The 27,196-nt window shown below is 37.0% G+C and overlaps 1 protein-coding gene across 13 annotated transcripts in view; it reads right to left on the bottom strand.

Annotated features, from left to right (window-relative positions):
• Positions 1-27,196, bottom strand: part of APBB2 (amyloid beta precursor protein binding family B member 2) — a 411,236-nt gene that overhangs the window by 211,088 nt on the left and 172,952 nt on the right. For 10 of the 13 annotated variants that reach the window (XM_078148568.1, XM_020991135.2, XM_078148564.1 and 7 more), the window contains one exon: positions 4,966-5,784. In XM_078148568.1, coding sequence (XP_078004694.1) covers positions 4,966-5,784 — 819 coding nt within the window. Of the gene's footprint in view, positions 1-4,965; positions 5,785-20,754; positions 20,824-27,196 lie in introns of all 13 variants that reach the window. The other 3 variants (XM_078148569.1, XM_078148570.1, XM_078148571.1) reach the window with 1 other exon arrangement.

Genomic DNA, 27,196 nt, shown 5'->3' with positions numbered 1-27,196 from the left:
CTTTAAGGTTTGCAGCATGTTTTACAAATATTATCTCATTTAATCCTCACAACCACCTTGGGATGTGTTATCATTTTCCCCATTTTAGAGACGAGAAATGAGGTTAAGTGACTTGCCCAGGTACACACAGCTAGAAGAGTGTCTGAGGCCAGATTTGAACTTAGGACTTCAGGACAGCAAGTCCAACTCTATCCACTGTGCTACCTAGCTGCTTGATGCACTCCTGTGGCTAGTATTTACCGCACTTATCTGAGTCTGTATTCTATCTTACTATTAGAAATAGAACGTAAATTCTAAGAGAAGAGACAAAAAGTCTTATCTAATCTTTGTATATCCCACCAGCCAGAGAGAGTTCTGCACACTTAAGTGGTAAATTAATACACCCTGAGAATCTGGGTGCAGGCAGGCACTAGTGTCCATGTTAAAGGAAAAGACATGACAAAATCAGAAAATGAAAGAACCACAAACATCAGAACCACCATCCTAGGGCACACTACTTGTAATTGCATTAATCCAGCTGTAATTTTAGGAAACCCAAACCTATTGGATACTCCAATGACTCTACGACCTCATCAATAAAGGAATTATTTGGGGAGTTTAAGCAAAAGATCAAAGGGCTTCTCACAATCAACCAAGTGACCACAGCTTTGGCTGATTTTTACCACCAGTTGTTACCAGTTGTCTTAGCTCCATGACAGCAGCTTATGTTTACTTAAGTAGAGCCCAATGTCTCTTATAAGAAAATGAACACAGTGGGCATAGAGTTTATATCTTTATATCACACAGATGTGTTTGCGGTCTTTCACTTTCCAAGGCAAGTCTGTCTTTGAACTTCACTAGAACATTAGCTACTATCTACACTCATTTATCCTGCTCCGCCTGCCTGCCCACCAGCTTAATACCCTTGCCTGCAACATAGCTTTCTTTGCCTGTTGAAATCCTTTCCCTCTCCCCTTCCACTCAGATGCCACTTCCTTCATGAAGCCCTCCCAGGTAGAAGAGACTACTCCCTTCCTCAAAGCTCAACCATTCTGTTTGGACTTCCATAGGAACTCAATCAGATTCTAATTTTGAGGTATGTTATTTGTTATATGTTCATATTATATATATATATATATATATATTATATATATATATATATATATATATATATATATATATATATATATATATGTAAGCCAAGGTTTTAACCTCTTTTGTATCATGAATCCCTTTGGCAGTCTGGTAGAACTTAAAGAACCCTCATATTTTTAAATGCACAAAATAAAATATATAGGATTACAAAGAAAACAAATTATATTGAAACATAGTTATCAAAATACATTTTTTACAATATTCACCAACCCATTTTTAAAATATCACCAACTACAGGAATATAAGCCTCTTGAGACTGAGAACTATGTAGTTTATCATATTTATATCTCCACTACTACCTAGCACCTTAGTATGCTGAAGAAACTCAACATAATAATGACAGTAATTAATAGCTAGCATTTATACATATATACCAATTAATGCTTATTGAATAAATACAAATTCAGAATAATAACATCTTTGTAACTTCAAACCACAGTCCAAATTTCTCTGGAATTTGCAGCTACTTCAAAAACGATCATGGGACAAATGCCCAACAGCCTAGTTGAAACACAAACCTCACTTAAGTCTAATCAACAACTTTTTATCTGATACATTCTATGCTATTACTAGAACCACCTGGTCTTTCTCTGGCAAAGTCATTACCCTCTTAGCAAAATGATACAAATGATGCGTGTTTGGGGGGAAAAACACTCTAATTTCTTCTGAAGTTCTCAGTAAATTTGTCATTTTATGACTGTTGTGTCTTAAAATCACAGATTTGTAGAGCATGGGTAAGGATAGGTATTGATTCTGTGCTTTCATAGGTACACACTCCCAGAGAAGGAAATTTCTTCTACCAAATCTATGCAACTCCTTGAGTCAAGTCAACAAGGATTAATCATCTGCCTACTATGTGACAGTCACCCTACTAAGCACTGGAAATTCAAAGAAAGGCAAAAAAAGAAAAAGATAGAAAATCAATCCCTGCACTCAAGGAGCTCACAATCTAAAGGGAAAAATAACGTGCAAATAACTAAGTAAAAACAAGATACGTACAGCGTAAATCAGATACAATATCAGAGGGAAGACATTGCCATTAGTGGGGATCCAAAAAGGCTTCTTGCAGAATGAGGAATTTTGGCTGAGGCCTGAAGGAATCTAGGAGACAGAGATGATGAGGAGAGTACTCCAAGAATGGAGGAGAGCCAATGGAAATGTTCAGAGTCAGAAGATGGAATGTTACATTACAGGAGCAAGGAGGCCAGTGTCACTGACTTTATGGAGGGGAGAATAAGAAGACTGGAAAGGAAGTCCCATTATGAATGGCTTTTAAAGCCAGAGGATTTTATATTTGATGCTAGAGATAACAGGAAGTTTACTGAATATGGGGTTGACATGGTTAGACCTGCCTGCTCTTTAGGAAGATAATTTTGACAGTTGAGTGGATGGAATGGAGTGGGGAGAGACTTGAGGAAGGGAGACCAAGCAGACCACTGCAATAGTTCAGGAAGGAGTTTCGTTTTATTGCTTCATTCTTGTCGTAAAGAACAATTAGAACTGATGGGAAGAACATCATGACTAATGGGAAAAAAATGTTTAACGTGAATGTATATGTAGAGCTTATATCAGATTGTATGCCATCTTAGGGCAGGAGGAAGAAGTAGAAGGGGGGGAAATTTAAAACTCAAAATCTTTTGGAAGTGAATGTTGAAAACTAAAAATAAATAAATAAATTTTAAAAATTAAAAAGATCAGTTCAGGCAAGAGGAGACGAAGGCCTTCACCAAGGTGATGGTAGTGTCATAGGACAGAAGTGGAAGTATATGAAAGATGTTATGTAGGTAAGAAACTACTGAACTTGGAAAAAGACTGGACATGGGGAATGAAAGAAAATGAGGACTCAAGGATGACACCCAAGTTTTAAGCCTCGGTGTCTGGGAGAATGGTGGTATGATCAAAAGTAATAGGGAAGTTAAGAAAAATAGAGGGTTTTTGGGGAAAGACAATGAGTTAAGTTTTGGACATGTTGAGTTTAAGTTGTCTATGGTACATTTAACTGAAGACGTCCAATAGACAGCTGGAGATATGAGACTGGAGATCAGTAGAGAGGTGAAGGATAGATGATTAGATCTGAGAATCATTTGCATAGGTGATAACCAAATATCATGAACTGAGAAATGAAAATTAAAACAATTCTGATACCTCATAACTATTAGATTGGCTAATAGGACAGAAAAGGTAAATGACAAATGTCAGAGGGGGAGTGGGAAACATGAGACATTAATGCACTGTTGGTGGAATTGTGAACTGATTCAATCATTCTGTAGAGCAATTTGGAACTATGGCCAAAGGGCTATAAAACCATGCATACCCTTTGACCTAGCAATACCACTACTAGGTATGCATCTCAAAAGAGATAAAAAACAAAAAAGGAAAAGGATCTGTATGTACTAAAATATTTACAGCAGCTGTTTTCTGGTAGCAAAGAATTAGAAATTGAAGGGATGCACATCAATTGGAGAAAGGCTGAACAAACTGTGGCATGTGACCATGATGAAATACTATTGTGCTCTAAGAAATGATGAGCAGGATGCTCCCAGAAAAACCTGGAAAGACTTACATGAGCTGATACAAAGTGAAATGTACTGTGTACAAAGTGACAGCAATATTGTAAGATGATCAACTGTGAATGACTTAGCTATTCTCAACAATACAATGATCCAAGACAACTCTGAAGGATGCTATCCATCCCCAGAGAAAGAATTGATGGTACATGGTATAATATACAAATTGAAGCATACTTTTGTTTTTTACTTTATTTTTCTTGAGGGATTTTTTTGGGTCTGTTTTCTTTCACAACATGACTAATATGGACATGTTTTGCATAACTACATATGTATAATTTATACCAAGTTGTTTGACTTCTAAGTGAAGGAGTATGAGGAGGGGAGGAAGGGCGAGAATGTGGAACTCAAAGTTTTAAAAATGAATTTTAGAAATTGTTTTTACACGTAATTGAAAAAAATACTAAATGTATTTTTTAAAAAAGAATAAAGTAACATAATGTTTTTATTTTAAATGTACCCCTTAACTGTCTGTCTGAGCCTCCTTTGGATTGTTAGATTCTATGATCAGTTCTTATAAGGGCAGGAAGCTAGAGAGAGTTCACATCTGGGCCAAGATACTATTCCTTCTACGTACAGTTTTGCCACCTTGTTCATAAATAGTAAGTGTCTTACTATTCTAAACTAAATACTGAGAAGAACCACTTAAAATTAATCTAAATTTAATCTAAGCTATTAAATATAAATGGAATCATATTACTTTAAAGTATATACTGTAATTTGAACTGGTCGAGCCAGTCTAATGATGACTAGAGGTCATTAGGAGAACCACTCCAAAGTAGTCCTTAAGGAATAAAATGGTTTGAAATTGACACAGTAGTGTGCTTATATATAAAAGAGACTTTCTGAAGGGTTTTACAATAGTCTATTCTCATAAACAGGTTAGAGATTGCCCTTATAATTCTATGTGGCTTATTAAAATATTTAGCAAATCCCTTCTTTCATAGGTAGCTCTAAGACAGACTTCAGCCCAGTTTCCATCCAAACCATCACAAATACAAAATTGAGGTTTTGCTATACTTAGTATTTTAAGGACCTGTTTCTTTCACAAACATACCAAATAACTGATACCAGACTTAAAATAATGCTAGCCTAAAGACTATCCAAGGTTTGTTTTTAACACAAATCATTTCATCTTATTTCAGCTGTGTAAAACCGTGAAGTGAGTGTATCTGTTAGGCTGGGGCACAGGAGCTTAAAACTATTATTACTATTATGCTATTATTAATACTCTGCATTCTGCCCTCCTCCCAGCAGTCTGTACCTGTTTCATCTGGGGAGCTAGGTGAAGCACTGTCCTGGGACAATGTGGTCCAGCTAGATTCTTCATCACTCGGAGCCAGGTTCTGAATCCGGTGGAGAGCACAATCTGTCTTCGCCCCTGTTTTAGGATGGTCCTTCTTGGTCTCGGGGCTGGATGACACAGTGGCCACCTGACCATCCTCTGGACTCGACTGGTGCTTATTTGGTTTCCGTGGCAACACGTCCCCATTCCCAATCACGGTGGAGGCCTGGCCCTGGCTTCCACCAGACTTCTCTTCCATCACCACATGGCTGTTCCCCAGGTTCTGTTCTAGTTCCCGGGCTGAGGTTTCCAGGTCTGCATAGTAATTGAGAAAGCTCTTGGTTCTCCTCGGCCGGGATGGTAGTATTTCACAGCCTGAGGAATCCTGGGGATTTGGCTCTTTACCCTCTAACTTCTCAGAAGTTATGTTTATGACTGCAGTGGGGGAGACATTTTTGTTTGGATCCTGAGGCCCTTGTTGCTCAGCTGCCTTCCGGAGCTGGTTCTCACCATTCTTCACCAGCTTTATGTTGGCAGAGCTGTTTCCCAGGAGGGGTTGTGCAGCAGGATCGGAGAGGCCCATTGCTGTCTGGATATTAGTCAGTGCATATTTTTTCCTGCATTTGGGAGGTGTGCTGTTCTTGGTTTCGGTGTGTTTTATTTCAGCATTCAACAGTTCGTTATGGGAGGAGCGAAGATTAAGGGTGTTCGGTGGCGTGGCAGGGCTGTTTCTATTCACAACGTCTGTTGTGTTGCTGCTGGCCATAAACACTGCCAAGGTGTCTGCACTGGAGTCAACTAGAAAAGAAAGAGGAGAATGAATAGCCGTGAGGGGACATGTTTAGGCTACTTAGCATCTAGAGCGAACAAATGTTTGCATATATTAACTCGTAAGAATGAACACTTCCCCACAAGACCTATCTTCATTATGAACAGCAGACTCATGTTCTCCTTCTCCCCTACCATTCGTATTTCAAGTAGATCTAAGTAAGATAGATAAATTCTACATAAATTAAATTTACAATAAGAAATATGGGGATCAGGGCTTCAAGATTTTACATATGATAAAATCTGTTTCTTCTACTCAGACATTGTTATCTCAAATACCAAACATTGGTATTTTATATAAGCATTTTTCCCAAGACAATGAAACATCTCTTTTTATAATCTTGAAAATTACTCCTCACCTTAAAAAAAAAAAAAAAGGACATAGCTTCCCCTTTCTTTCGATGCTCCAGGGTATAAGAAAATTGGCAAGAAATCTTATGAGACTTCCATTCCCTAATTAGCCCGAGAGGTCATTACTCAATGATATAGCCAAAGTAATGTTCTCAACTCTGCTTAGGAAGGATCTTATGAATGAGTGAGAAATAAAATATCTTACAGAGTTCTTTGCTGGTGTGTATATTCCTTTAATGTTCTTGTTTTCATATTTTTGACCTGGACATCATACTTGTATTCAGATCTATTTTGAAATAACTATTTAAATTTACTGGGGGTAAACACACACACACACACACACACACACACACACACACACACACACAAGCCACTCATACCATGTATTGTGCCCCTGGCTATGGATGACATGTTAGATCCCCAAACAGAATTTGAATATATTCCTGAAATGAAATACAGACTCAGCTGTTTGCCGGCATCATATGCCCCCTCAGAACTCCTAGGAAACAACTTGGCAGCTGCATTTATCTCAAATATGGCTCACACTTTACGTGATTTATTCCACATGTCTTATAAAGACAGAAGAGAATAAAATGAGCTATTGAAAAACGACTAAGTTCCAAGCTTTCTGCAGCCTGTTGGGAATCACTTTTCCCTTTATTCTTATCTGATCCATCTAGGATTCTTTTTTAGATTGCTCCCATTAACTGGAAACCAGAAACAGAATGGAGTCTTAGCATTCCTGAAATACCTGTGAGACACTGGACCACTCTTTCCTTTCCTCGGGCAAAACAGAAGCAGAAAGGCATAAAAAAGTGTGGATGGATTTTTCCCTGTGCAGTCCCTGTGTTTTTTTACTGCCATTCTGAGGAAGTTTTTCCTTGTACTCAAGCTAGGACATCTATTCCAAAGAACATCTATCTTGAGTTTTATCCAGTGGTTGTGAAGGTTTTACTGAAATGCATGGACCTTCAGAGTAAAGAGTGTTTAGGCTCTACTATAATAGTTACAACACCACAGTTTTAACAAAGTTAGTGATTTCTCCAGAGACTACCTTTGCCAAAAAAAATTTTTTTTCCAATTAAAAATGTGTTTTCTCATTCTATCTTCTCTCCCTTTGAAGAATAAAAAAAGGAAATCTTTATAACAACTATGAATAATCAAGCAAAACCAATTCCTGCCACTGGCCATCTCTAAAAAATCTGCCTTAATCTGTACCCTGAATCTATTATCTATAGATGTTACTAAATTTTTTCTTAATCACTTAGAAATCTTAATGACGATAAGGTAATATTACGACCTCAAGGATTGTCTTCTATCTAGTTGTTACTAGAAAGAAATTTTGGCTTACTTCATTAGTAATCACATAATTTTTCCTTAAAGATATTGCTTCCAACTCCTAGGTTTTTATACAATGTACAAGAATTTTTTTTTGGCTAGGCAATGGGGTTAAGTGACTTGCCCAAGGTCACACAGCTAGTAAGTGTTAAGTGTCAGAGGCCAAATTTGAACTCAGGTCCTCCTGATTTCAGACTCAGTGCTCTATCCACTGCACCACCTAGCTGCCCCTATGAATTTTTTAAAAGCCTTTTATATGTTGGTGGTAATTGATACTCTCTATGACACCCAAGCTGTCAGAAACGTCTACTGCCTTTATCACATTCCTAAAAGTTCTTTTGGTCGTAAATTATAGTTTTAAAAATGGACTATTTTGTTACCCAATCGAAAAAAATCTCCATATGAAAACTTCCACAATCAAAGCATGTATACAATTTGGTTTGGAATACTTAATAATTATCATCTAACGGACAAGTGAAAGTTAACCCTCAAATGGAAGGCAGTCAGGGAAACTAACTAAATAAATTTTAGTGCCCAATACCACAGCCTAGGAACTTACATCTATTCAAAGGATCCTGATTTAAAATGTAAGGCAGCTGACAAATTGACTCATGATATCCCTGTGATCAGATGCAGAAACATACAATGCTGAAACTAACGAAGTAAAATTTAATAAGGAAAAATGTAAGGTCCAGTGCTTAGGATCAAAAGATCAACAACCCAAGTGAAAGACCGTGAAAAGGCTTATGATATTAGATGAAGTCAAGGTCAAAATGAGTGAATAGTGTGATATGGTTGCTGTGAAGTCATTAATTATTATTAACTATTAATATTATATAATATATTCTATTATATGTAATTATAATACTGTAATAATTTAAAAGATATAGTGTTGAGAAAAAAGGCAAGAAAGTGGAACTGTAATCTGCAGAAGTCAGGAAACACCTACAGAATTACGTTCACTTCTGAGTACCACATTTTAAGAAGGACATTAGCAAACTAGAATATCTCCAGTGAACAAGGGAACAGGAAAGTTAAGGATGTTCAGTTGGGAAACAAGAACACATGATAGTAAATTTTTTTTAAATTCAAAGATATGAAGGGCTTTCATGTAGTCAGTGAGTTAATAAATATGTATTAAGTGACTACTGTGTGCAGTGCTGAACACTGGGAACACAAAGAAAGGCTAAAGAGGAGGAAAGGGAAATAAGTATTTACATAGTACCTGCTATATACTATACAGTACCTATGTGCCAGGCACTGCTATGTCCTTTACAAATATTATCTCATTTGTGCCTCACAGCAACCCTGAGAAGTAAGTGAAAATGACACTGGCAAATAGGAGTACCTTCAGTAAACGGCTCAGTTAGGGATCTGGAGAGACAACATGAAGACAAAACTGGCCTCCAAGCTAGGAAGACTTGGCTTGGAGCTCCACCTGTCAAACCTACTGGCTGTGTGAAACTACTTTACTTCTCAGCACTCCAGGCATTTCTCTAAGTGTGTAGGTAAGTTGCAGAGAAGACATTGACCTGAACTGGTAAAGGGAGTTTTCTTACTTGGGAGTTCCCTCTAACAATGAAATCACAGATCCAGTCCTGTCTTCCCTCTCCCTCCTCTTCTCAAACTCCAGCCCCCAGCAGAAGGCGAGCTCCTTAAGAAAAGTACTATTTCATTTTTTGTCTTTTTATATTCCATAATACACAACGCAGTGCTTAGCACGTCATCTGGTGCACAGCAGCTGCTTCAGAGATGCTTGTTGACTAAATAAATGATTATTGAATTGAATTGCATAAAGAGAAAATGAATTTCTCACCACCAGAGATTGTGGCTCTCTGTGAAGGATGGTACAGAGTATATATGTGCAGCAAATGCAAATATGGATTATATGATTACTAGAGTTGAGAAGAACCTTAAGAATTCTATCATTTTATCAAGTACTACTAAGCAGATAGTTCAAGTCCTAGAGAAGTCAGGACTGTGAGAAAATTTCAGGAAATTACCAATGTTTTAAAAACCTGGATCATCTACTTTTGGGTATGGCTGAGGTGGAAAAGTCAAGAAAGCACTCAACTGAGCTCTCTCAATATTTCCTCTCAAACAACTTTAAAATAATGCCTCAACTTGAATTCTGGAGTGGCAGAGCCAATAAAAAAATCAGTGAGCCATTCTACTAGCCCTAGACAACTTAGGAGGTCAAGATTAGAAAGAGGGGGCAGCTAGGTGGTGCAGTGGATAGAGCACCAGCCCTGGAGTCAGGAGGACCTGAGTTCAAATTTGGCCTCAGACATATAACACTCACTAGCTGTGTGACTCTGGGCAAGTCACTTAACCCCAACTGCCTCACCTAAAAAATAAAAAAACCTCAAGATTGGAAAGAATGATCTGTGAAACAGGGGTGGAGGCTGGGCCAGAGCCCTCTTGGCTGAAATATCAGTGGTAGGATTAGGTGGGTCAACAGATGCAGCAGCAGCTTTAGGAGCTCTCAAGCCAGAGATGGTAAGGGGACCTGGCGATTGGTCAGAAAGAGATTACAGCGGACCTCTGTGTTAGCAGTGGACACAGGACCAGAGGCTGTTTGGTAAATCCACTGTCTATACCAACTTTTGGATCATAGTTCAAGGGCAGAGAGGCATAGGTCAGTCAAGAGGGAACAGAAGTCCTGAGGAGCAGGATCACTTTTGGTCATAAGGCATCAGGGACCCCAAAGAACATTATCACTTTCAGTGCCGAAGGACCCTGAGGAGCCATATTGACTGCAATCCCAGGGGATCAAGGGCCCTTCTTGGGTAAGGACCAGAGTAAAGACCAGGGAAGCAGTAACCACACCTTTTCCCAGATCATACCACATTGGAAACACTGAAAATATAACCTCATGATAAAAAGTTACTATGGTAACAGGAAAGATCAAGACACAAACTCAAAAGAAGACAATGAAGTCAAAACAGATACAAAACAGAAAAGTCTCAAAGAAAAATGTGAATTGGACACTAGTCTAACAAAAATTCCTGAAATAGTTTAAAAAAATTATTTTCAAAATCAAATAAGAGTGGTAGAGGAAAAATTAGATAAAGAAATGAAAGTAAAGAAAGACAATTATGAAAAGACAACAGCTTGGTAAAAGAGACACAGAAAGTACTGAAGAAAACAAAACACCTTAGAAAACGTAATTGGCCAAATGGAAAAGATGTAGAAAAGTTCACTGAAGAAAATTTCTTAAATCAAGAAACAATAAAACAAAGTCAAAAGAATGAAAAAAAAATTTTTAAGTGAAATATCTCATTGGGAAAAACAATTGACCTGAAAAATAATCAAGGAGAGATAATTTAAGAATTATTGGCCTACCTGAAAGCCATGAGCAAAGAAAGAGCCTAGACATAATTTTTCAAGAAATTATCAAGGAAAACTACCCTGATATCCTAGAACCAGAGGGTAAAATAGAAATTGAAAGAATCCACTGATCACTACCTGAAAAAAAAAATCCCCAAATGCAAACTCCTAGGAATATAGCAGCCAAATTTCAGAGCTCCCAGGTCAAAGAGAAAATAGTGCAAGCAGTTGGAAAAAAAATCATTCAAATACTATGGAGCCACAGTTAGGATAACACTAGATTAAATTGCCACCATATTAAAGGAGTTGGGCAGGGGGGTGCCTCAGAATGTGACATTTCAGAAGGCAAAAGGGCTGGGATCACAATCAAGAACAACCTACCCAGCAAAACTGAGTATAATTCTTAAAGGGAAAAAAATGGATATTTAATGAAATAGAAGACTTATAAATATTCCTGATGAAAAGACCAGAGCTGAATAGAAAATGTGACATTCAAATACAAGACTCAAGAGAAGAAGAAAATTGAAAAAGAAATCATATGGGGCTCAATAAGGTTAAATTGTTTTACCTTTCCATATAATAAGGTCGTGAAAAGAGAATATGGTGTCTGGAGTAATATGGATAAAATATATTTGGATACTTGCATTTGGATACACTTATTGATATAGATAAAGTATATTCTTAGGATTTCTGACCTTATAATATCGCTCTAATCGTGACAATGTTTGGTTACTTAATCTCTGAAACAAAAAAAAATCTATGAATAAGAAACAAGTGTTTTTTTTAAACTCTCATTAAATGTTTTAATAGAATAACTTGATAATATGTTGTTATAGATGAGAAAGCCATAGTTTTTACTGCTGAAAAATTAAAATTTGATATAATTTTATTTTTCCCCCTTCACAAGAACTAATGATGTCTGAAAATAAGTTTGTTAAGAAATACTCAATGGAGTTTTACCAGTAACTCAATCTTAAATGGATACAAAATTATTCTTGAAAAGAAGAATATTTATAAAGCTGTGGGATCATACTTCTTCACTTAGTCTTTGTCCTAAGATTTAAAAAAAAACAAAACTTCCCTTTGACATCTTAGCTTATGAAAGAGGTTGGTATTGAAGATCTTGATCACTACCTTTGTGACAGATAAGCATAAAAATAGGGAAGCCCACGTTGCCCTGAATTTGCCTTTCAGTATCATACAAATGAAACCTGGGCTACATTTAGCCTGTTTTAAACACAAAAACAAAACCCTAAAATGAGAGTAATTATCATCATATGATATTATTAGTTCCTTTTTCTTTTTTCTTATCTGCAGTAAAAGTAAATCCTAAGATTCAATTTTATCCTTATTATCCATTTCTCATGACCTTAGTCCCCCTTTTTTTTTAAACCACCCTATGTCACCTTTGAAAAGATAACAACTTTTATCACTTAGAACCAGGTCAATATCCCAGTGGCAAGACAGTTGTTGGGGCTACATCAATCATAAAGACCCTAAAATGAGATGGATTATTTAAAATCCCCAATTCCACAGCATTCTCCACACTTAGCACACACTCTTCTCCTCACTTCTGCCCCTAAAGAATCACTTATTTCCTTTGAGATTCATCTTGAAATACCATATTGCACATAGTCCATTCTGATTCTCTTCCTCCTCATTCCCAGCTACTAGAGTCCTCATTCCCTAAAGACCTCATGTTTATTTTGTATTTGTTTTGTGTGTACTTCTGTTTGGACATGCTACCCTTTACAAAAGAATGTAACCTTCTTGAGAGCAGAGGCTGTTAAATTTTTGCTTCATATACCCAGCACTCAGCATAGTATGCCTGGTACATAGTAGGCATCTAATAAATTCTTGATGATTAGGAGGAAAAAATCTAAAGACGTGAAATTGCCTGACACTTTTTTTTTTGTCTAGGCAATGGGGTTAAGTGACTTGTGCAGGGTCACACAGCTAGTAAGTGTTATGTGTCTGAGGCTGGATTTGACACTTTTTAATAATAGAAATATTGCCACAATTGTGGATAACACATGAACATGGACCCAGGACACAACAGAAGACATAGGTGAAGGACTCCAACATATACATATATATATATATATATATATATATATATATACACACATATATATGTATGTATGTATGTATTTATAAGATATAGATGTAGATATATATATATATAGAGATATGGATATGGATATAGAAATAGATATAGATGAATTTTCTGTGGAGAATGTATAGGAGGATGTACACAACAGGAGAAGGCATGGGTGAATTGGGATCCATACTGATGGAGGGAACAAGCAGGTATAAATCTGAGCAAAAAGAAAAAAGTACCCAACTTTGTGAGCTTGACCCAACTTAGTTCATCAACCTTAGCTCAGAGTTTACATTGGTTTTGTAAATAATCATACAATCTTAAGAAAGAAAAGGAAATGATGACCAACACATGAGAAGTGATTGTCCAGCCTTTGTTTGAAGACCTCTAATGCAGAGTCAGTCACTCACCAAGCATTACCAAGTACCAAGCACAATGCTAAGCCTTGAGGTACAAAGAAACGCCAAAACAGCTCTTGTCGTCAAGGAGCTCCCATTATGTTGTGAGAGACAACATGTAAATAACTATATACATAGAATACATAAGGAGAACTGATTGAATATGATTTCAAGGAGGATGGCACTATAGCAGCCAGAGGGGAGAAGGGCCTGGAAAAGGACCATGGTGGACATATGGTCCACATATGGTGGACTTTGAAGAAAGCCAGAGAGATTAAGAAGGAGAATATTCCAGGCATGGGGAACAATCAGGGAAAAGGTGCGGAGAGAGGAGAAGGAGAGCTGTGGGTGAGGAACAGAAAGCAGGCCAGGGAAGTTGGATCACAGAAGTGTGGAGGGACATAAAATGGGAGAAGCATGGAAGGGAACGGGCTACAGAATAATGACAGAAGACTTCACGTTTGACTGAGGAGGTAATTAGGAGCCACAAGAGTTAAAAGGAGAATGACAAGAGCTGACCTTTGCTTAAGGAAAATCACTTTGGCTCCTGAATGGAGGATGCACCAAGCAAAGTGCTGAGAACATAGTAGGCACTTAATAAATGCTTGCTGATTGAGACTGGAGTGGGAAGACAATCCAGGCAGGGAAATCAATTAGTAAGCTACCAGAATACTCCACCAGAGAGGAAGTGAGAGCCTGAAGTAAGGCAGCGCCTGTGTGAGTGGAGAGAGGGGGACCCTATTACCTTATGAAGTAGCCCACTCCACTTCAATAAAACTCTTACTTGTTAGGAAGTTTTCTCTTCCATCAAGCCTAAATCTATCTCTCTGCAATTTCTACCCATTCCTCCAGGGAGCCAAGTGGAATAAGCTCAATCCTGATAGAGCAAGACAAGCCCAAACCACCAATTCCTTCAGCTGATCCTTACACGAAATGATTCCAAGGCACTTTACCATTCTAGCTGCCCCGTTCTAGACACTCTACTACCTATCAGGCTCCTTCCTAAAATGTGATGCAATCTAAGACCATGCTAGCTATTTTCAGCTGCTGTGTCATACTACTAAATCATATGGTGCTTGCATGTTAACTAAATCTCCAGCTTTTTCAAAGATGAACTGCCATCTGGGCATACTATGCCCATCTTGTGCTTGTGCTTGTGATTTTTTAAAAAACCAAATGTAAGACATTATACTTAGCCTTATTAAATTTCATCTTATTACCTCTGTCAAGCTGTTTTGTGAACCTGATTTTGCCGTAACATGTGTCAGCCATCCTTCCTAAATTTGTATCCTCTGCAAATTTGATAAGTATGTCATCAATGCCTTTTTTCCATGAAACTGTTGAAAAGGTTAGCTTATCTAGGACCAAGCAGATGCCTGGGGCACTCCACTAGAGGCAGAATTCCAAGATCATAGTCATGATTACTCTTTCATGATGATTATTCAACCAATTACAAATCCACTCAACTGTACTGGTGTTGAGACCACATCTTTCAATTTTTTTTTCATAAAAATAGCATGAGAGTCTTTGTCACACATCTTGCTAAAATCTCAATACACTTTATCTGCCATCATCTCCTTGAACAACCAATCTAGTCACCCCATCAAGAAAGGGAAGTGAAGTTAGTCTACCATGATCTATTTTTGACAAAGCCACACTGAGTCTTCATGGTCAAGATGGTCAATGACTGTTCTATTATTAACACATTCTAAAACAGTTATAGGAATTGTCTATAATTAATGCAGAACTCTCTCCCCATTTTCTAAGAGGATCAAAAGGTTTTCTAAAAACTCTTTGTCCTTTCCTTCATTCCTGCAGTACACCTTCAGTTCTCTGATGAAAGATCCCTGACAGTGATTTAGCAATTGCATGCTCTTCCAAAATTCTGGAATATAATTCTTCTGTTCTCCTGGTTTCTCATGTCCCTCTTCATCTAGTGTTTCTACTCCCTATTAACCATTTTTTTATTCTGCCCTTTCTAATCCAAAGACAATTCTCCTTGGCAGAGAATACTGGGGCAGGGTGGGGTGGGGGAAGAGAGAGTAAGAGTTGAATGGTTTTGCCTTCTCTGAGTCATTTGTGATCACTGGTCCATCAACTAACTCTGAGAAGCAGCAGTCTCATTCCTTCTTTAATCTTATTCATTTCACCAATGTAGATGACAACAACAACAACACTTTTTTGGTCCATAGCATTCTTCCTGAGTATTGGCTCATTTTTTAACCTTGAGCACACTACAAAATTCTTAGAGGGCCATATCCTGTTTTTGTATTGATCCTCAAATTACCTGCCTTTGCTTCCCAATTTTGTATATAGTCTTTAAAAAAATTTTAAATTGGTTAATAATTAGCATTGGCTTATATTCAAAGTCCTCTATCCTTTGGGCAAACAGACATTAGTAACCTGACAACCTAATAATTTGTTACTTTTCTCATCTTCCTTTTAGCTTCCAGTCACTTATAATGCAGCGGACTTAGGTCCCTAGCTATACCTTTGGAGTCCTTAGACTCAGTTGTAAAAGTAGTGGTGTGATCTTATGCATTATTTTATAATATTAAAAGATCTCTAAAGTCAGGTGTAGCTCTATATTCAATAAGCAAAAAGAGAAAAATGAGGAGTTTGGAGTAAGGGCAAAAGAAGATTGAAACCATGTAATCGGCATGCGTTTGAATAAAAAAAGGAAAAACTGCACTGAATATCACTAAATTAGCCAAGGTCATCTAATACCAGGGGTAGCTATAATATTTTTCAGCCAATTTGTCTCATGAAGACTTCAGTGGTATACTGAAACACAACCAAGCTTACCAGTAGCTTGGATCTCTCCTTTACATACCAAATTCCTCTTAATTTCCCTTTGCTACTCTACCTCACTTTTCATTAGAACTGAAAAACATATCCCTTTAGTAGACATGCATTTTAACTTTTCCACCAGCTCTGTGATGCCCAACAAGCATTTGGGTTAGTCAGATTAATGGTTAAACTGTATTTTGCAGAGCCCCACCTATCAAGTCTTAAGATTTTCTTTGTTTTGGCTAAGCAATTTGACTTTCCCTTTAAAAAAAATTAAGACCCTTATTGTTGTATTAAGTCTTGGGAATGACGAGTTTGGAACTAGCTCTCACAGTTTTAAGGAAGTAAAGTGAATTGAAATTTTTCCTTTTAGGAAGGAGAGGTGAAATGTGTCTGGTTTCCTGAAGCTACTCAGGAAAGCAAATGCCAAGTGCTCACACCCTCTCCATTTGAAAAACAGTCTAAAACCACTATGTAGTTTTAAACAGTAGAAAATTCTCAAAGCATTTTGAAGTAGCAAGAAAAAAAAATAAACCAAACTGGCTACTTCAGTTTGGACTTCTAATGCAGGCCATAGAGGAGATGTATCTCTATGTTATTTTGATGTTGTTGTCTTGTTTTATCATAACAAAATATCCAAATGAATGTTGCTCCCACTTCAAAATAATATTCTCGGTAGGGTAGACAGAGTAATAGTGCTGCCAGTGGTCAAAATACATCTGTAACTCCTTTGGAAGTCCAATCAGATCCTCCAATAATTGTCTTTTGCCACTCCTCACTAGTGAAATGGACTTGATTTTTGGAAAAATGAAAAAAAAATCACCCCAAAACATCAATCTAAGTAAGTCCTGTGATAAGGAGGCTAATAAAGTTGTGGAATTAACTTTTCAGTAAAAAATGAAGCGTGAATATAAAACTTTTCTTTACTTGGTGAAGCTATTTTGCTTCCAAGAAAGAAAGAATTAAATAGTAAACTTCCGCACAAAGAGAAAGAACAGAACATATGGGGGAAACAGGAACATTTATGAATTATTAGGAGAGTCATTCTAGAAAGCAATTTTAAACTATGCCAAAAAAGTTACTACACCGTACATACCTTCTGACACAGCAATATCACTAGTAGGCCTACAGACCAAAGGAAATTAGAATAATTTTCTTATGTAAACTCTTGGAGACTGCTTTGCTTTTTCTTTATGTCATCAGATTCTACGGCAATGCTTGGTACACATTAGGTGCTTAATGCTTATTGACTGACTGATTGATTGTGTGGCTCAAACTAGGTCCACAAACAATTCCAAATGAGGAGCTTCTAAAATATTGTTGAAAAACAGCATTATCATTAGAATGGAAGGATAATCTTCTAAGATGACAATAATAAAAAGAGGAAAAATCCATTTAATGTTCTAGTATATTTATTTATATGAAAAAAGCTTAGTCCTTTATAGTTAACATGCCTACAAGTATGAGGAAGGCTAGATAAATTTTCCATCTCTGTTATTATTCATGGCTTCTTCTCCATGGCTTAAGGTTTATCAATCTTTATATAAGGGAGACCTACCAGTGGGTTCCTCTCACCTGGCTAAACAAGGGAATATTTAGGTGCCATGCATAAACAAATCAGATTTCCCTTTCTTATCTTGTATGTTACTTCTAAACTCTAAGTCAGGGTCCTGGAATCCTATTATCATCATCAACTATTAAACAGAAAATTCTGGTTTAATGGAAGGGAATCACGATGAACATGGTAAACAGCAAATACCAATTTTCCTATAATTAAAGAATCTCTATCCAGCATAGTGGATATAGCATTGGGCTTGGCATCAGGAAGGCTTGAGTTCAGATTTTGTCTCAGATACTCATTAGCTATAGGATCCTGGACAAGTCTTAACATTTTCAAGCCTCATTTTCCTCATCTGTAACATTAAGGAGTTGGATTTGGCCTCTAAGGTCTCTCCAGTTCCCAACGCATGATCCTATAATCATTTCTATTTTCACCAAAGTCCTATTCTGGGGCCTCATCATAGTAGGGGCGTGACCCTGGGTTGCTAAGGGCTATGTCAGTTGAATTAGGGGTAGACAGTTGTTAAGCATGGGACCAGGGAGGAACTATCAAGTCACATTCAGAGAGACTCATCAAAAAGTAGGCCACAAGAATTCTTTGGTCACAGTGATACTCAAAAACTTTCTATTAAATCACAGTAGAGTAGTGAGCTGTCAGTGAAGGGTGGACCCATACCGGTAAAATGAAAGGTTCTTGAAGAACTGACCCACACAGTATGTGTTTTTAAGTGATACCATTTTTTTGTCTACAAAAGAAAACATAAAATACAAAGGAAGCCTTGTTATAATGCTGGTGTTAAGTAGGGAAAGAACAACATTTGTGTGGTAGTGAGGAAAGCCTACTATAACTGGATCCTTGAGCAAAGGAAGGTATCTTTGAGAAGGATGTAGTACAGGAAAATCCTCTTAACAAATACACATAATGGTATCAATAACTGTGCTTAAAAGTTTTTCCCTCTTTTTAAAAAACTTGAAACCATAATATATATGGCCACCTTTTCTAAGTATGAAACAGAATAGCAAAGCTAAGACTGTATATAATGAGTTTAGTCCACATGCTAATAATACCCTTCTGTCTTTCATTGCCATAGTAACATAAAAGTGATGTAGTAAGAAATACTTGATATAGTTAGCACAAAAATAGAGCAATACACACAAGGTGACCAGACACCCATAGACCCTCCATACTCGCCTTCTAACACACGTAATAGTAGTTTCCCTTTTAGGGAGATAAATAATAAAAACCGAATAATCTTAGAATCATAGAGCTAGAAGGCTTCTCAAGAGGTATGGCCTTCCTACCTCCAAGTAGGTCTACACTTAAACCACCCAAGACAGATGGATACTCAGCTGATTTTTGAAGATCTGCCAAGATGGAGCCTGAAGAACATCCTCTCATAGTCTGTTCAAGTTTTCATGTTAATGAGATATGCAAAAGGAATAACTCCATGGTAATACAAATGATGTGGCACTTATTTTCAAAGGAACACGGACAAATGAGATATGCAATTTAAAAAAAAAGAACTGCATTGCCTAATTACTAGTGAAACAACGGGATCCAGGAATCTAGTGCTAGATAATTGTTTTTAATATCTTTTGTACAACTACCAGGGGATTCAATGAGTGAAAGAGAGCTAAATGAAATGAATACATTAAAGTTACAGAATCAGAAACCATCACTGTAATCATCACTGGTTAGTCTAATTGGCTTCTAGAAAAGACTGTTTCATCATTTCAGAGATATTTCTATTTTCAAAAATAAGTCCATATCATAAAGTTTATTTTAGCTCTTTTTTTTTAAACATCTGAACTAGAGGCCCAGATTCTGTTCCTAGATATACTCAAGTGTCTATTGGGGTACAACTACTCCAATCTAACCCTTTTAAAAAATAAAATATCATAGAGACATAACATTTTTTAAAATGATTCACAAAATTATTCTTGACATTTAAAGACTCTCTATCTGTTTTGGAACACACAATACCCAAGTGCTCATTATGCCAAATGTTTACTTTTTTTTTTTTTAACGATGAAAGACTATGGTCTAATCTCAGCAGAGTCATCTCTCTGGAACTGTGATCTTGGGTACATCATTTCATGTCCTTTCTCTTCCCTAGCTATATATATATATAAAAAAAGGCTGTGTTGTTACTTAAGTACCCTGGTAGGGGACTTATTATTTATATAGTCTTTTGACTTCCTTAATGGAAATGTAGTATTCAAAGTATCATAATGGAGAGTGAAATAGGCCCACTTTCAAAGTCAGTCAGTCCCACTGCAGTAGTTTAAAGTTAACAAATATTACCTTTAAGTATCTTTGATAGTATAAACTCACCTATCTGAGGCTTTAAATATGCTGAATTGCCTATCCCTGTACCCACCTCAAAGGGAGAGGTACCTACCTCAAACCAACCTATACTACTCAGGTTACCATCATCAGCCCTACACCATAGTTCTTTAAATTTCTATCAGGAATTTTTTTTTTTATTCAACAGTACTGACAACTAAAATTTAACTCTAATTTAAAAACCTATTCACATTGCCCTTTCCAAGAACCTAACAAACAGAATATGCTGTAGCGTTCAGAAATTTGCTAAAAGAATTAAATGAAAAGCACCCCCACGAAGAAGCAGGATTTCCTACCAGCATCTCCTTAGCGTCTCAACTTGTGACTGAAGGTAACAGAATTGTTAGAGCTAAGTTAGAAAAATCAAAGCTGACTCATACTAACCCCTATGGCTTAGAGCCTCACAATGTTTAATAAATCCTGAAATCATTTGATATGCTCTGTTTTACTCAGCTCAAGCTTTTTTTTTTATGATTTAATATATGCTCAAGCACTTTTTTATTTCTGTACAATTTAGTATGAATGCTTTTCCCATTTTCATACATTTGCTTTTCTTGGGCTGTAGCAGTCAAGGAAATGAATTAGTATATTAGATAAGTTAACCTAGGAAAGTCCACAGTCCAAAAGAAAAAAAAAACTGTTTTCAAATCACAAGTATAAGGCTGAAACAAATTTTAAAGAGGCAAATGCTTCTTTGCAGTGAAACATGTGAAAGGGTATCTGACCTGGAAGTACTTCTGACATGGATCACTGGGCGCCAGCAATGGAGCAGGAAATAGGTTATAATTTGAAATCTGAAAAGAGGGATCATTTAAGAAATTAAAAACCCAATAACAGAAAACATGAAAAGGAAACAAAAAGCATCTCATTAAAAAACCTTTCCCAAAATAGTTAGACATTCAAAATAAAACTCTTTCAGCCTTCAAAGCATGCCAATATGAAATAGTACCCCAAAAGCCTGCTCACCACATTTCCCCAATTCCACACATACAAATCACATTGTATAACCGCATTTTTATTTTTTAAAAAGTTTCCAGTTTTTATCTTAATAAGAAAAAAAACCTTAAATCTGAGTTTGCAAAATTGGATTTAAAATTTTTTTTAATTTGAGAGCATGACAAGAGACTAGAAAGAAACTGTCCTCATCCCACCCCTCTCCCCACCAAGAGTTAACAACAAAGATGTCATTTAGCACAGTAATTATAAAAGTAAAAAAAATTTGGGCGCAGCTCTTCAATCATATTCAAATGCAAAAACTGCACACCTGGAAAGATTAGGTTTCTAAAATCTAGTCTATGCCTTTCCAAATTGGCAGTCTTTTAATGAGCATTGTTTCCTACTTTACAATTCAGATAACAGCCTGACAATCTGGTCTATTGACCCACAATATATTTTTAATTATATTTTCATACACTGAGGGTAAGGCTCATTGCTCTGATATAATTAAAAGAACAGGCTTATTCTAAACTGCTTAGAAACAGCAAACAGCAATGGACTGTTCTTCCATGATGATTTCTGGGCCTGCCTCCTCACTTGTTCTATACCCTTTTATGGATGCTTAAAGCAATTTTGTCATTTTTAAAGTTTTCTTTTCAGTGGTCACTGCTATCAGTCCACTTCTAATTATGTAAAGGAGACATGGAGGTGGATATGAGTGTTTAAAAGAGGAGCAAATGGATGAGCGTGTTTCTATGGGAAATTTTAAAAGATTAAAATACTAAGATTCTGATGACTCTTTAAAATATACAGTTCCCATAGGAAACTGAGTTAACTGGTAAGTTCTCCACCCTTACAAAAGCTATTTTTTTAATGAGATGAAAATAAAAGTTCATTTTCTTGTACTGCCCATTGCTGTCCCACAAACACATCTTAACTCAAGGACAATTGCCTTCCCATTGTCTTATGCGTACGTGGCAATGCGTTATGAAACAGAGGCACAAAGTGAGATACAGTTGGCTAGCCCTCATTTTTTGCTTCCTAATGAACAAGTATGTAATATAATCTAAAACAGGTTTGGAGAGGACCTTGATATTATGAAACAATTCATATGATCGCTACTTTTGCAACTGAGTGTTAGAGTGAAACATCCAAATCCATAAATTGTACCTTCTAATCAAAACATTCTTTCGCTTTCTTCATTATGGGGGATGTGGAATGTGATTCTAATTCAGCTTTTCTGACACATAAAGCATACTTACATCATATGTTTTTTTCTTAAATAATAATACCCAATGCTGAGCTCAGACACAAAGGACTAATGGCCAACCTCTACTCATCTTACATTAAAAATCCAGTTGTGATTTTAAAGCAAAATATAAAACCATTTAAGTGCAAACAGACTGCCAGCAACTGTTCTCCTTCCAGCCAGGCTCTCGTATGGCTTATTAATGAAAATCCATATTGCTGATATGCCCCGTGATGATGCTATTAGGGCTAAATAAACTTCCAATCTGTCTAGAGATGAGAGCATTGATGTGAAAACAGGAGGACATTTAGATCAAAACAAAACAAAGGGGGAAAAAGCACACATTCTAAGTCAGGAAAAGCAGGTCTCTCCTCCTGATGAAGATCTATAAGGGGAAGCTGGCTTTATATATAGCAGAAGACTCCTTCATTTAACCAGACAATAAACTTCTATTAAATACCCACTATGTGCCAGGCACAGGCAGCTAGATGACACAGTGGATAGAGTACAGGGCTTGGAGTCAGGAAGATTCATCTTCCTGAGTTCTAATCTGGCCTCAGACACTTACTAGCTGGGTGACCCTGGGCAAGTCATTCAACTCTGTTTGTCTCAGTTTCCTCATCTGTAAAATGAGCTGGAAAAGGAAAATGCAAACCACTCCAGTATCTTTGCCAAGAAAACTCCAAGTGGGGTCACAAAAAGTCAGACACAACTGAAAAACGACCAAAATGTGCCAGGCACTGTGCTAAGCACATTCACTCAGGGACAGGGGAAGCAATACGGGCTGCTCAAAAATTTCATTATAACCTCCTGACCAAACAAATCCCTTTATAAAACAGTTACATTGACTCCTTCCTCTTCTCCACAGTGTTCATTTCTGCTGCTGCCAGTCTAATCCAGGACCTTATTCTCTCAAGTATAGGTTGTTCTGAACAGGATCCCAATTTGTCTCACTAGCTCCAGTCTGTCTCTGCCCCAATTCAACCTACACGTCACTGCCTGGTGACTCTTCCTCAAATACCGCATGTGCTCCACACTGGGTATATTTGCTCAAAAATTTTCAATGGCTCCCCACTGCCCACAGAAATAAGTTTCTTAATCTGGCCTTTGAGAGACTGCACAAACTGGCCCCTCCCTCTCTATCCTGACAACAGTTTTTTATGCTTCTCCCCTAACATGACACAATGGAATTTAGAGGCTGAAGAAGGAGGTTCCAACACCAGCCTCAAACACTTAAAGGACACGTGCCTGGACAATTGACTCTGAGTCTCTGTAAAATACAAAATTACTGCTTGTGCTATCTACTAAACAGGGTTTTTAAAACATTGTTATTAAATGCAATTACATTATATAGAGTAGATAATAAAAATAAGAGACATTTACATGTCATTTTAAAGCTGGCAAAGCACTTTATATATATTATCTCATTTGAACCTCACAACAATCTATGAGGTAAACAACACAAGTATTATTATCCTCCTTTTATATATGAGGACCTGAGATGACATTCAAAGAGATTAGGAACTAGCCTAGGATCACAGAGCTAGTAAATGTCAGAGGCAGAATTTGAACCCAGATCTTCTTGACTCCAAAATGTGTTGTCTATCTATAAAGCAGCTATCAATCAACAATGCTACTTCTTTAAATCCTAAAGACATATATAAAGACACACACACACACACACACACACACACACACACACACCCCTTTACATGAGTCTTTAGAATACCTCTTTATTCCCTTTGTTTCCTCTGCTTCTAATGCTCTCCCCACTGTCCTCCACTGAATTCCTTCACCTTCCCAGAATCCCATCCCATTCTATCAAGCATCTGGCCACAACACTTTCCATTCCAACTGCTAATGCACTTACTGTTTAGATCTTTTATTCATCACTACTCTACCCAGGAGTGGGGAACCTTCGGCCTCAAGACCACACGTAGCTCTCCAGGTCCTCAAGTGCAGCCCTTTGACTGAATCCAAACTTCACAAAACAAATCCCCTTAATGAAAGGATCTGTACTGTAAAACTTGGACTCAGTCTAAAGGTCTCACCCAAGGACCTAGGATGCCACATGCGGCCTTCAGGCCACAGGTTCCCCATCCCTGGTCTAAGGAGATGTAGACCTTATACTAGCATTCATCTTTATAAGTCTACCACTAGTCTTCCCAACTAAACTGTAAGCTTCTTAGGGATGAGGACCGTGTCTTATGTCTCTTCTTACCACCAGTACCCAAGTAAATACTTGACACATGCTGTCTGATGAGATTGAGAAGTCTCCTCTTAGCTCCCTTCTCTCCCATTCCCATTCTCTGGTAAAGATGTCCATAAAATGCATCTGAACACAAGAAGAATGGCCCCAGAATAAACCAGGTATCAGCTCAAGAAAGTTTTTGCTAAGATAGAAAAACATATTCCATGAGATTAGTTCTGGTCCTTCATGCTGATGAAACTCACAGCTCTAACAAGGACACTGGTCCATGGCACACAAAAGTGAGGAGTGTAGACAATGTGCATCTTCTATTTCGGGGGGGGGGAGAACTGGTATAATTTTATATTCTAACCTTGGGTACAACATTATCTAGTTACAGTGCCGACACCACTACCAGATAGGTCACTACCACTGAAAAGGGTTCATCATACGTACAATTTATGAAGTAAACAGAATACCTTCTTTGTGTTTTATCGAGAACCACAGCATGACAAAGAAATATTGATAGCAGCCATTCAACAGCTCCTACTAAAATGGTCCCAAACAAGAATGAGATGAAGCCTTAATTTGCTTAACAGGGCCTCTTATATATCTATTAGAGAAAACATAAGAAATGAACTGCCTCATAAAGCAGATGGTCTTCTCAAGTTTCTTAACAAGATAATTAAAGGAAACTAAAGAGCGAGGATCTGCTAAATTGACCACGGAAAATGATTTAATCTGAACCAGACTGCTGGAGTTTCTGAAAAAGGGATTTCCAGTTTCCCCATAAAACTGACACAGGTCATTTGGCAACATCTAAATCAAGAGAGAGAACCATTCCGAGGGCAATTGCTTCCTGGGCAAGACGAACCAATCTGGCAGGCTCTACTAATGAACCAGGGTGGGAGGTGAGGGATTAACATGACCCCATGGAAAGAGGACTGGAAAGGGTAAGTCAGATATGAGTTCGAGTTCTTCCTGGTTCTGCTATAAAATGGCTTTGTGACCTTGATCAACTTTTTCTCATTTCCCCATCAGAGAAATCAGAAATAATACCATAAAGTTACTTTTCTGCCTTTCTGAAAAAGAAAGATCAAATGGTGGGATTTTAAAAGTATTAGTAGTTGAGGACAGAACAAAGGAGAAGAATACAACTCAGCTGAACTGAAGTGTCTTTATTTTACCCACAATCTGACTCAAGGGTATGATCAAGATCTTTCATCATGGTCCTAGTGACCTACCTGTATTTAAATGGATGAGCCCAGACTGTTTTTTTTCTGGGGGGGGGTTGTTAACTATATTCCACTCTCCTTGTGAAAATGTCTGATATTCATCAGATACTTAACAAATGCTTCCTGAATTTAAGTTAATAAAACCAGAAAATGTGCTTGTTCATACAGGTTTACTCTTGGGACAAAAATATTTTTTAAATGATGTTTCCATGAATCCAGCAAGGACAGAAATAGAATCTTCAAAAGCAGGCAGCATGCCAACTTGTGGGAATAGTAAAGGAATCCTTCATGGGAGAGCCTCTACTGTATCTTCTAACTTTGTTATTTTCCATCTTGAACTATCCCTGTGCTATATGGCATAGTGAACAGAAGGTTCAAAGTGGTGTCTGCAAGTCCTGGGTTCAAATTCTACTTTTGTCATTTATTACATCTATTATCTTGAGCAAGTTAACTTCTGAGAGTCTTTGTTTCTTCATACATAAAATTTACATTTCAAATGTAAAATACAGGTAATAACACCTGCATACATCACAAAGCTGTTGTGGAATTCAAATGAATCTGTGATTTTGCTGATGTGGATATGCCTTCCAAACCCTTCCATAAATGGCTACATAAATATTGGCTATTGGTATTATTTTATTTTTTTCTTGAATACACAGTAATTCGATATTGATTGAATATGTTGCAGACTGGGAGTCATACTATTCCACAGAACTGTGCCACAGCCCAAGATCCAAATGGTTGGCCATTTATTCACTCACCAGTTTTTAGGACATATCAAATTAATTAATAAATAAATATTTATTAATAGCCTATTAAGTCCTGGGTATGTAATAAGCACGTTACCAAGAAGTGCGGCACAACTTAAACTATTAAATTCAACGCTCTGAATTTTACAATATCTTTAAATGAAATAAAACTTCCCCAAAGCTGTTAAATCAAGTCCACCAGACAATTTCTTAAAGTTATTTGTGTTTTATTTTCTATAGTTTTCATTCTGTCATTTAATGATAGCCTCGAACTTTGTTAATTGTTACAGGCATTTGTTAATTTAATAATCAATACTGTTCTTCACAAGCTTTTCCCTTTAGTAATGGAAGGGGTAGCTCTTGGTTTATAAAGTAAGCTCTTTCTGAAACACAATTCAATTTCTTAAAGTAATTTGTGTTTCGTACTTTAGCACAACTTCATTTGTTTTACCTTTACTATTTAGTAAGCATCATACATTTAGTTATTAAGTGTTATTTAATAACAAATACTGTTTTCATTTTAGTATCAAAAGAAACTCTCTGACCAAGAAATCAGCTTAAAGCACAATTACGTTATTATTTTCTAGGTGCTTTAACACAAACTAGCTTTAACCTAATGATTTAATGATAAATTGTATTTAGTTTGCTATTACATAGTTTAAATATGATGAAAATCAGATTTTACAAATTCTTTGTTATTTTTTTGCTTAATATCATCTTTCATATTTCACTACTCAAAGGATCTATATTTTCTTGGTGTGATGCACTTCTGTTAACTGGCCAGATGCTCTTGTCAGAGACCAAAAGATT

Source organism: Phascolarctos cinereus, unplaced genomic scaffold (genome assembly GCF_003287225.1).
Source record: "Phascolarctos cinereus isolate Bilbo 61053 unplaced genomic scaffold, phaCin_HiC Scaffold_9;HRSCAF=440, whole genome shotgun sequence".
Classification (NCBI taxonomy): Eukaryota; Metazoa; Chordata; class Mammalia; order Diprotodontia; family Phascolarctidae; genus Phascolarctos; species Phascolarctos cinereus.
Note: the sequence above shows the minus strand (reverse complement) of the source record. Positions and strands in the feature narration are given on the sequence as shown.